The sequence below is a fragment of the Sinocyclocheilus rhinocerous genome, unplaced genomic scaffold (assembly GCF_001515625.1).
Source record: "Sinocyclocheilus rhinocerous isolate Xijiao unplaced genomic scaffold, SAMN03320098_v1.1 scaffold612, whole genome shotgun sequence".
Taxonomy (NCBI): domain Eukaryota; kingdom Metazoa; phylum Chordata; class Actinopteri; order Cypriniformes; family Cyprinidae; genus Sinocyclocheilus; species Sinocyclocheilus rhinocerous.
Window position 1 is genome coordinate 521,507 of NW_015625585.1, and position 11,780 is coordinate 533,286.

The 11,780-nt window shown below is 40.3% G+C and overlaps 1 protein-coding gene across 3 annotated transcripts in view; it reads left to right on the plus strand.

Annotated features, from left to right (window-relative positions):
- The window catches only part of LOC107753815 (ETS domain-containing transcription factor ERF-like), a 39,156-nt gene that overhangs the window by 3,962 nt on the left and 23,414 nt on the right, over positions 1-11,780 (plus strand). For 2 of the 3 annotated variants that reach the window (XM_016570068.1, XM_016570076.1), the window contains exon 1: positions 1,144-1,657. In XM_016570068.1, coding sequence (XP_016425554.1) covers positions 1,636-1,657 — 22 coding nt within the window. In that variant the 5' untranslated portion in view covers positions 1,144-1,635. Of the gene's footprint in view, positions 1-1,143; positions 1,658-11,780 lie in introns of those variants that run through there. The other variant, XM_016570085.1, reaches the window with a different exon arrangement.

An 11,780-nucleotide genomic window follows, 5' to 3' on the forward strand; every position in this document is an offset into this window, starting at 1 on the left:
GCGTTTCAGAAAGGCGGGGCATAGAGGAGAAACAATAATGTACAGTATGTGGAAAATACTGTGTTTTTTTAACCTTAAACCGCATAAACACATTTCATTACACCAAATACACAAAATAATGTTCTTTTTAGCAACATCACATGACCCCTTTAACTCTAGCATTCTCTATTCTTTCTATTCTTTTCACCTGTTTTATTTTTATTTTTCAAAAGACTCTTAACACTACTGTTCCCTATTCTTTTTCTATTCTATCTACTTGTTTTCTTTTTATTTATTATAAAAATAAAATAAAAAATACCTTGCTACGTGTACTGCGTTAGGCTAACCGAGACTTGTCAAAGCACTTTCATATTATTGCCCTTTTGTTGGTTTTGATTGCTTCTATTGTCCTCGTTTGTAAGTTGCTTTGGATAAAAGTGTCTGCTAAATGACTAAATGTAAATGTTTCCTGTTACTTTTTAAAAGCATGTTCATCCTCAAACTTTGAGTCACATTAGCAGGGGCGAAGGAACCATTTAAAAAAAAACACATGACTTTTTCATTGGCGGAATAACCTCAGACTTGCACTTTCCCACAAAATATAAGTTGTCAAGCTCAAAAAAATGCCTAAATTAATATCAAAGTACCAAGTATGCACAAGTCGCATGGACTATCTTGACTATCTTCCATTCATGTTTATTGTAAGAAAAGAGCAGTACTGATATTCTTCAGAGTTCCACTGAAGAAAAAAAAGACATTTATTTGGATTTGGAACAACGCGAGGATGTGTAAATAAAAACAGATTTTCAGTCTCTGTGTGAGCCATTATTCACTAAGTAACACAACAAGACTTAATACAAATCTCGTTTTTAGCAGTGTCAACTTTGAGGAAAGTGAGACCACCACTGACGACAGATTTCATTGGTTTTCGGTCTGTTTCTGTGGGACAACATGTCATCGGCACCTCGCTATGTTGGCCAAGATCGGACGGCGTTGGCGGTCTCCGCAGCAACGCCGCAGTGACGCCAGCCCCGGCACAAATGGAGAGTGGGGCGTGGCTACGTGCGCCCTCCGCCCCTCCCTCCCCCGCTTAGCGTGGGCGGCCCCGTGTGGCTGGAAGAACGAAACACGACACCCCGATAGAGGAAGGAGGAGGAGGGGGCAGACGGGAGAGAGAGTTGCACGGACTGAGTGGAAAAAGAAAAAGTCCGTGGAAAGAGAGGGAGAAAAGTGGATCGGGCATTTGTGCCTCCTCGGTTGTTTTGATTTTGTCGGCTTCGCCTCGTGTTTCAGCGAGAAGCCTTGAATATGCAACTTCGCAGCGTATATAAAGTAATCAGGAGTTCAGCGCGGACACGGTGCTCCTCCATCGGCACGACGCGCTCCGATATCTGACCGTAAAAGAGCGAGTCTGTCCGGCCACAAGGCAACAACGAGCGTCCTCCACGTTGGGGAGGAAAAACAAAACACGAAAACTCCAAACAGACCGGGGGAGGACGAGTGAAGGGGCTGGATTTGAGGAGGAAAAGTTTTTTTGAGTGCGATCCTGAGCTCACCAAGAGGAAGAAGTTCAGTTCATCTGTATCTCTCTCTCTTTCTAACTCACTCTCTTTCTCAGTTAGCACGACTGCTAACGAAGCGGCTATACTCTCCAACATGAAGACCCCGGGCGATACGGGTAAGTTTTCCCACACAACAACAACAACAGATCGGTATAATCCAACTTTAGATTACTGTTATAAGAAAATCAAGGTGCCAGAAGCGTATTTTTTAGAGAGTTTTGAGGTATTTGTCGTTTTAGAGGAGTTTCTCTGTGGATATGCAGCCCGCTAATTCCGCTCGGATTAGGTGATGATGTGTTTATAATATTCGTATTTTAAGCGACTTTTTTTGCACACAGACGTAAGTCCGATTAGTATTAAACATCACGATATGTGATACAGTGTTGTTTTGAAAGTATTGTGAAGTTAGAAGCTAGTTGGCAAAGTTAGTTTTACTGAGTTTTGTGTCTTTCGTCTGTTTTTGTGTACGTTAGGCTGTACTGATCACTCCATATTGTATGACATTTACGGGTATTTTTGTGTAGCTGTCATTCTGCCTTGTTCGTTGACATGAAAAGGTTTGCTTAAAGGGATTCAAATCGATATTTTAGAGCACACAAATTTTCACAACTTTTGAACCGTCCCGACTTAGACAGTCACGACTGTTTTAGACACGATTCACATGCTAAACGCGTTTATTACGCTTCCAGGTGCATTAAACTTTATGAGAAATGTAAAGGTGTTTAAAATGGCTTTATAACCGCTTGTGTTGATCCAGGATGGCATCCACCATTTGCGAGCAACTTTCAGCCATTTGGCCCTGAGAAAGTGGCATCCCATCACAGCGCCTCTCTGTGTGAGCTGGAGGATCTTACACAATAATATATTTCACATTTATGCTTTGTTTGTGTTTACGGTTGTGTTTAGTTCATTTATGGGGTCTTGTGTCTAAAAATGTAAAGTTGAATGTCATATGAATGTTTCACTGGGCTCCAGGTCGTTAAGTAAGTCCTGCTTTTCTTTGTTTACTTTGTATGGAGGCTCATTTTGGATAAGCTGTCAATCACTTTTACTTGCTTGATCTGGTTGTTTGTTGAGCTAAAACCACTTTTCTGCAACCCTTAAATGGGCAGGCACTTAATAAGATTTTTAGTTTTAGTTTTGCAGTATGTAATTGTAATATAAACACCAACGTGTCAAAGATATGAACAGTTACCTTGAGTTCAGTTCATGTTACTACTAGTCTAGATAAAGAAAGTGAGTTGATGGCAGTTTTTATACCAACTCATCTGAGTAGTTGTCATGTCCCCCTTGTGTATGTTATCTTAAAGTAGCCTTGCATTGTAATCTGTGCCTTACGACCGCTTGGTTCATAATAACCTGGTGAATATTCATCTGGTTGTGTGGAAAAATGCTGCCAGTTCATGGCAGTTCAGTCTCTGTTGGGTGTCTGAGCTCCACCAACGCTGAAGTCGTGGTCTTATGCATTAAACCATTAGCTAATTCTTCCATTCGTACTCCCCCTCATTTGGTCTGCAGTATAAAGTAAGCCTTCTTATGGTATGGTAGAAGTTTTCCATGTTGTGCGTCGTGTCTGGGACGCAAGTGTGCGTTTTCGCGTAGGCGTGCAGAGGTGGGGTTCTGCGCACGCTTACTAGCTCATGTCAACTCCAAACAGAGTGGGGTTTTAAAGGTAGCAGAACTCACAAAGTGTCTGATCTTAGTCGTTTTCATTGATCCAGGGCATTTCATTAAGATTTCCTGCATTTGAAGTGCATTGTGGGTAAAAATACCCAACATGTAGGTCAGGTAGGCTATATGCTGGAGTTGATTTTATCCATCACCCAACCCTTTATTTTAAGATTGGACAGGAAAACAAACAGAAGGTGAAAAGAGTTTCTACAAGCGGAAATTAGCTGTATGGTTAATCTTTGTGCCATATCAAATTGTTCCTTTTAGGCGAGGTGTTCCCCGCCCAGGTCACCTAGGCTTTGTGTTGGAGCGATGAAATCAGTCTCTTTCTTTTGAATAGCTACTCTTTATTAAAGAGTCACCTAAACCAGCTATTTTACCTGCCGGTTAATAGTATTGTGTTGGGATGAAGTCACTGCCGTGCTGCTTTGATCACATGTGAGTTTTTTTTCTACTGTTATTCTAGTAAGTTTTGTCGCAGAATTTGGCTTAGATCACAGATTTATTTTGTTATTTTATTTGCTGTTGGAAGTTCCAGTGTGCTTCTCACTAGGGTTTATGCAAAAAGATACACCGTTGCATCAGTCGTTTGCACTTTGGCACTCTTGTTTGGCCGTCAACTCTCGCCCAGCTAAGCGCGATATCTGTCTGTCTGCCTTGTGGGCCAATAAGTGGCCTATTTTTGGTGCCTTTTTCCAATTGCGTTATTCATTATATCAACAGTTTGCCACATGTGGGTCTCACATCTGGAACCGGGCTCTCTGTTGTCTCTTCCAGCGTATGAAGTTTAAGGGACCCACATGGGCAATTAGCCAGCGCTTTGGGAGGGTGGCTGTGGGTGCCATTATTTTTCAAAGGAGGGTCTGGTTGGGCTGAGCGTAGGTGTTGGTGTTTAATTTATCATTCGCTGCAAGGTATGATTCACTGTTCCATTGGCAAGAATGTGCCATGGGTGTTTCTTTTTACTATTTGGATGTTGTTGCATATTATAGTTTTTTTTTTGCTCTTTTCCCCTCTCTGTAAGCAGTAGTCAGTAAGATGAGTGTTAATACTAAATTCACCCCGAACCCTTCAGTTTGTAAATGCAGCTTCTCCATAACAAACCATCTAGTATGGAGGAACCTTTTGTTTCTCTGTTTTAAATGTTTGGATTCTTTTTAGACAACGGATCTTGCTTTTTTGAGTTAACATGTAATCAGGCTTGCTTACTTGTATGACTGAACCTGTCTAGAGTCGCTCAGGAAGTGTGTATGCGATTGGTTGGTGTGTTTTATGTGGCTCGGCAGATTGTTTCCTGGCCTGTGTTTTTTCCTGGAAACACCGTATAGACAAACATCTAACCCAGTCACACAGTGAGACTCGTATACTACGATTTGACCTATAGTGACACATTTACTTTCTTCTTAAATATTGAGCTTCCTTTCAGAATATTTAGAGAATTATCCTATAGCAGAAGTGAAGCTTAGATATCAGCTGCCAGATACTTTTAAAGCTTCCTCGTCACATCTGTAAACTTTTTTTCCCCCATTAAATAGACACGAGTTATCATTTTTGCTTTGAATAAGGATGACTTCTGCCAGAGCTAAAGCTAGTTCAAATAGAAACCTCTGTCCTAAATTTTCTGCTTAAAATATAGACAGTAATATATAGTAGGAAAGCTTGTGATGAGCGCCTGTTGTCATAGGACATCCTGTTGGGTTTGTGCAAGGCATTTTCCAGCATCTAAAGATGGATTCAATCACCGTGACCTAAATATAATGGCTCATCTCAGTTCAAAAGGGCTTGAAATATCTTCTCTTTTAATCTTTCTTGAGTCAGTCTCATTTGTTTTCCTGTGTGTAATCTCAGATCAATACCTTTCTGTCGGATTCAAGCTAGTTTTCTTGAGATTCATGGTTGATCTTATGATGAGCAGTGCAGTTTGTAACGGCGTGCTCATCACATGTGACTTCTTTGTTTCTTTATAGTACACAGGTGGTGTAAGGTTCAGGTGGCGCTTTGTCATCTAACGGCACACCTTTCTTTAATCTGCATTTCAGAACTCAGGTGCCCGTGTTTCTAATGCCATGCACGCTGGATCTTTGTGCCAAGCAGGTTGCTAACCGAGGTTTGAGCTCAACCGACTTGTGGAGTGTTGTGTCTAGTGGAGACCACGGTTTGGTGGGAACTCTGAGGTTTTGTCGAGACTGTGGCTGACAGTTTTTCCCCCCGTGTGTGTTTGTCTGTGTGAGCGTGTGGCTTTGGCCGTCCTTTTGGTGTGTGTGTGGTCACGCTCGTGTAACAATTTGTGAGTATGTGATGTGTATATTTTCCCTGACATTTTCAAGAGCGTTCCCATTTGGAGTTTGTGCCCAGGCTTATGGTGAGGAAAGTTGTGAAGTGCTAGCGAGCATTTGAGAGTTTATTTTCAGTTTAGAACTCGATCTGAAAATGGCAAAAAAAATAAATTCCTGGGTTACTAGGTTGGGAATTTTTGTTGGCGTCACAAACGCCACAAATCAGGTTTTTATGTCACATTATATTGCACACTGCAGGCAAACAAATTATGGCAAGTAATCAAACACACTTGTCTAAACTCTCTATCTCTCATATGAAGTGTAGTAAATCAGTTTCCTATTTGTTGAAGTAAATCAGTTTGTTTGGATTGTTAATTTCAGTGAACTAAAAAATGATGCTTTGTGCAAATCTCTGTTTTATGTTTTCTTTTTTTTGTACAAAATATTTGTGCCTTTTAAATACTGTGTTTTCAATGATAGTCATAAAATTAGAGTTATTTTTTTTTTTTTGGTATGCATGAGTCTGAATGGATGACTGGTCATCCAACAACTGACTAGTCAATTTGTTTTAAACTTTTTTTTTTCTTCTTTTTTTTTAATATTTCAATTAGAGTTATTGTATTTCAGTTAAAGGGGTCATATGATGCGATTTCAATTTTTCCTTTCTCTTTGGAGTGTTACAAACTCGCGTGTGCGTTCCTCTCCTGCAAGGTTTCTCCCACAAACATTCTAATATTGCACATAATTTTCGCGAATCAGGGAGCCGCTATCAATGGGGAGTATTTAAATCTCTTTTGAATGAGCGCTTGCACTGTTCACTTTCACTTTCGATTTCGCGATCACGTGCACTCTGAGTAAAGGGAACGCATCTTACGATATAAAATATTTGTCAATGAGCTCCGGATCTGTTGAGTAGCAAATAATCCACAATTAGTACTTGATTGACACTGAACTTTTGTGCAGCTAAATCCTTGGTTTTCCCAGGATGGGATCATTCAGTTCATGTTTCATGCCAGCTTAAAAAATGTAAATATTGGCCAAGTTTCGGAACAAAACCTGCAGAAAAGTATAGTCCTCTTCAGAAGTTTAAAAATGTAGGTATTATGTTCATCTTACATATTGAACCCAAAAACATGCTTTTCAGCCAAGTTTTCATGTGCCATATGAGGTGCAAGCTAATGTTTCAGAAAGGTTTTTGGTGATGGCCCTGTTAGCGAGTGCACACACGGTTCAGGAGACCTGCACAGGCCTGTTGGTAAGGATTGTTTGGCAGGCGGCCGTCGCAGGCTGCTCCTCATGCTCAGCAGTCCTCACATAGCAGGAAAATTGGCCCAGAAACTTGCCCTGCCTGACCATTTATGGTTGATTTAATCATATCTCTCCGAGGAACTCCCCTGTGACGCGTCTGGTTTCTGTCTGGGTAGAGTTGGCCGTCGTGCTGCGGTGTCCCGGACATCTGGAGCACTGTCTCCACCGCCATGTGCCGGTAACTGGAGTTTTTAGTCTCTCTGGTGTTGACATGAAGATTGTAGACATGAAAATAACAGCTACTAGATGTTTAGCTTACGGAGCCACAGCTGTGAAAGTATTAGACATAGCTAATGGCTCCTCCTTGGAGACGGTGTTCGGGACACAAGGCGCTCTTCAGTCTCTGCTTGGGTGGGAAATGCCCTCACGGTGTGACATGGGTGGCAAAATGACCTAGAGTCTCGCGTAGTGCCGAGGATAACACACGTGCAAACATATTAAAACACTTGATCCCTTTTGCCCTCGGTTCTCTCATATTTGGGTTAAAGTGTTCCCAAAACACCTGTCCAAGTGTGCAATATCACACACTGTAGATCAAGGAGACCGATTATCTGTATTTTGACTATAATGTAGACTGTTGGCACAGGTTGCTCGTTGCATTGTTTTCATACTGTTGGGTAGTGGAGTCTATGCTTGTGTGTGGAAAAATCTAGATTTTTTTTTCTAGTGTTTTTCAAAAATGATGTTTAATGTAAAAAAAAAAAAAAATTTGCAATATTCAGGAAAAAAAAATTTAATAGGAAGGATTCATACGTCGGTACCATATTTGTTATCAGCCGATTTATTTATTCATTCATTCATTTTGGTCAATATTGGGTATTTTTATTGTGCATACTCATTTCTCCTATTTTAACAGTTGATTATTTTTCCCACTTTTTAAACACTCACTTAAAGTTAAAATCTTTAAATATACTAATAGTTTAATAGCACTGTTAAATTTAATTTATACTGTGCATTAGGGCTGCACGATTAATCGAATGCGATTGTCATGTGCATTTTGTTAAAAAAGCCGGTTCTGTAATCAGCAGGAAATCATCATCACGTGCTTTCAGATGGAGCAGAATGGAGCGCCCTCTGGCCTTTGATGGAGATTTACTGCTGATCACAGAACCGTGCTTCACTGAAAGATACGCAGGACAATCGCAGCTTCTGTCGAATCGCGATCTCGATTCCATTTCGATTTATCGTGCAGCCCTACTGTGCATTATAATGTTGTGATGCGTAATTTCTGTTTTAGCATTTAAATGTTTAATTTAATTTTTTTTATCAAAATAAGTAATAAAACTATTTTTAGTTAATTTTTAATGTTTTATTTTTATTTATTTAGTTAAAATGCTATAGTATTGTATTAAAATGCTAATCTTTTATCACTTGTTTATTATGTCCGTCACGTTTCACTCTGTCAACTATGAATTAGCTTTTCTTTATTCTAGAGATGCCGCTATCTGTGTAAACCTGTTGCTGATGCCAGTTCTGTCAGTGCTTTTCAATTTCATTTGCATGTCGTCGTACGTCTGTAAACTTCAGCGATGGCCTTCATGGAAATAGCCTGCTGTGATCAATCTACCTTGACTTATTTACAGTTAAAGTGGTAATGCCACACTTGCGGCATACAGACAAGTGTTATTGTTCAGTCAAATGAACTAGTTGTGCTGTGTGTCGACAAACAAATCCTAAATTAAAACTCTGTCGAAGTGTTTACCTTGCAACCACGCTGTTGAGAAAGCTTATTATTTACTGGACCTTGGCCTGTTCAATGACATTAAAGTGATATTGACATCATATTTGGTGAATTGTTGCAATCAAAAACGTGTTTAGAGTAACAATAGGAGTTTAATGTTAATGCATACTTCATTACATATTAAACTAGCATCCATTTTGCAACCTAGTGCAACTGTAAACCTTTGCGCTGTGGTGGCGGCACTTTATTAGCATAGATGGAAAATCAATAAAATTCATTTGGAAGCATGTAAACTGGTTGTAGCAATTATCTGAGCCGGCTTCAATGCAGTATAACTTATTGAAGTCAATTGTGTAAGCAGATTTCATTGGATTGGATTCATTCATCCACTTTCAGACAGTTTCTCTGCCTTTTTCCAGTATCGTCAGTGTCCTCAAGAAACTCACACCGTTGGCCTGACCCTTCAGTAGGTAACTAGAGATTAACCAGCAGAGTATCAGCACATCATCTCCAGTTAGCACCGCACCGGCGGCTCGAATGCATCGAGAGGTTGTTATTTGCTTTGGGGGTTATAGAGATGAATTTGAGGGATTTTTACGTGCCTGTCTGCTGCCTGTTAGGGGCAACAACCCTGAACCTTTACCGTCAGGGTTGGCAAGAGGAGGCATGACTGTGTTGTGGGCAGAAAAATACACACACGGCGCGTTATGTAAGAGTGCATGGCGGCGATCATGTGAGGGCTGCAGGCTGGCGCTGCACATCTACTGATGACTGGCCGATGCTTTGATCCTCTCCTCTCAACCTGGGTGCTTGTTCTCTCTTTCTGGTTGACTCGCTCTATTCATATCCTCCCCTTTCCCTCTCTGTTACCGCTTTTCCACTGGGGCTGGTGCCAGAGCTGGAACCGGTGCTCGGCCAAGACTGGCACTCGTTCAGAACCGGCTCACGTTTCGACTAGCAGGGAGCAGAACCCTCTACGTCACCCAACCTGTGACTGGAATCGCTTGTTATCTTTTGCTGAAGAAGAGCGCAAGAGACCACTGACCACCACTGCTGAACTGACATATATAATTGTTGTTAATTTACCTGAACTCCGACGGCTTTTAAATATAGGCTTGTTTGCAATGCATCGGCGTTGCATAAACCGATCAGTGTTTTGACATCAAAGTACCGCGAGAGCAATTCAAAAGCATAAAGAGGCGTCTGCTCTCCAATTGCTCTCGCGGTACTTTGATTTCACATGTAGATCGGTCTGTGCAGTGCCGATGCATCTCGAACAAGCCTAATGGCTCCTTTCAAACTGCAGTCTGTAGTGGAAGCTCTGCCTACTGACATTATAGGTTCCCATGTTCGAGACAAGCAAGGTTTCGGGGACAGTTCGGAACCAGGATCTGGGCTCTGGCCCAGGATTTTTATGATTTTTATTCCTAATTGGGCTCCGGCACCAGCCCCGGTGGAAAAGCGGTGTATTCTGCTCAGTGTGATTTAAAATTTTTTCCCATGTTAACGTCCATTCACACTAAGAGCAATGACTAGAAATATTAACTCTAACAAATGGTATATTAGCATCCACACCAATGGATGATATTCTTTCTGCTTTTAATGCTCAAGCTCTTTAAAGTTTGATGGATTCTGATTGGCTGGCAATATTCGTATCGTTCATCAGATTACAATGATTTTGTTCCTCTGCAGCATTATTGTGGACTTGCCTAGTCTCATAGAATTAAAGTGATTATTAAATAAAAAATTATAGTTATCGTTATAGTTATCGTCCTCGGTGTGAATGGCCATTAATACAGCTTAAAAAAACTATGATATTTAAATGATTTTATGTAGGCCAATTTATTTATTTATTGCCAATGTTCTTAATATTAATGGCAGTTTATCTTAAGTTTTATCTATTTTTTTTTAATGGCTTAAAAGTTTTTTTTTTCAATCAAAAGAACCTTGAGTTTGACCAAACGGTCTTTGTTGAAAAGTCAAGTCAAAATGTTTAAATAAAAGTGATAAATCAGTGAAAATCTTCTTACTATTGTTCCCTAAATAGGTTTTTTGTTTATATTTTTGAGTGATGATTCAAACATAGTTGAATCAGTGATTCTTTTAAACAGACAGTTGAAAAGAACCGATAAGTGGAAATGAATCACAACCCCTCAAACAACGTTGGCATTTCTGATTCTTGAGGTTTAAATTGGAGATGCTATTATATAAATAGCTCTGTCTTGACACTCTCATGTAATTTGTGACAAGCAGTGGGCACAAAACTGCTGGTAAAAGTGTAAATTATCACGATTTTCTTGGTAATGATTCATTTTGTACCGATAACATAATATTGAATGTATCATAAATAGGCCTATTTCAGACAGAACGGCGTCTGATTGTGTCTATCTAAACCAAGCCTTCAGGTATCACCCAGATGAGTCGTCTTAACGCAAATAAGAAGGTGATATCCGTATCGCCCCGAGAGAATGTGAGACACATAAACATGCAGTTGCAGGGTTTTGTTGTATTTTTTGTCGGGGGCGTTCTCATTAGCACAAAACAACACTGACTCATTCTACGCAGCTCCGATCAATGCAACCAACCTCTCGAACGGACGCCAACGTGCCCCATATCATTCGGCCGTCTGTATTTTTCAAGGCAGAGTAACATTGTCGATTGTAAATGGAACATTTAGGCAGCAGAGCCGCTCGTGGTTCTTTTGTATTACTCATCCTGCACACATTCACGCTGGCACACACTCGTACCTTTTTTTTCCCCCGTCGCCACCATCATTAGTAGATGGAGAACGACCTTTTCCTCTGCCTAAATATAGAGCCCACAAAGAATAGGAGGAAGGGAGGGAAGTGGGGGAGAGATGGAGAGAAACAGAACGAATGAGCACGGGGGCCCTAAACATTTCTGAGCCTTTAAATACAGACCAGAGGCGCAGAGGATGGCGTTTTTGTTTTCTTTTTCGTACTTGCGTCACGGCTCTGCCATAAAAAAGAGCTGTTGCAGCTGAACGCTAATCGCAAACAGAGACAATGGCAATACAACCCTCTACGGACACCTTGGCAATTGAATCGCCATTGGCTAGTCAATTTTTTTGTTTACTCGCCAGACTGAAATACTATTCTATACTATACTATATATATATATATAAGTTATGCCATTTTACAAACATATATAATGTTTGTAAAATGGTACAGCTTTTTAAATATCTGAAAGTACACTCTTAATATCAGTCAGTCAAGCAGTCAAGCATTATAATATGATAATCAAGTATTATTTAATAATAGAAGTTTAGTAATTAGAATTAAA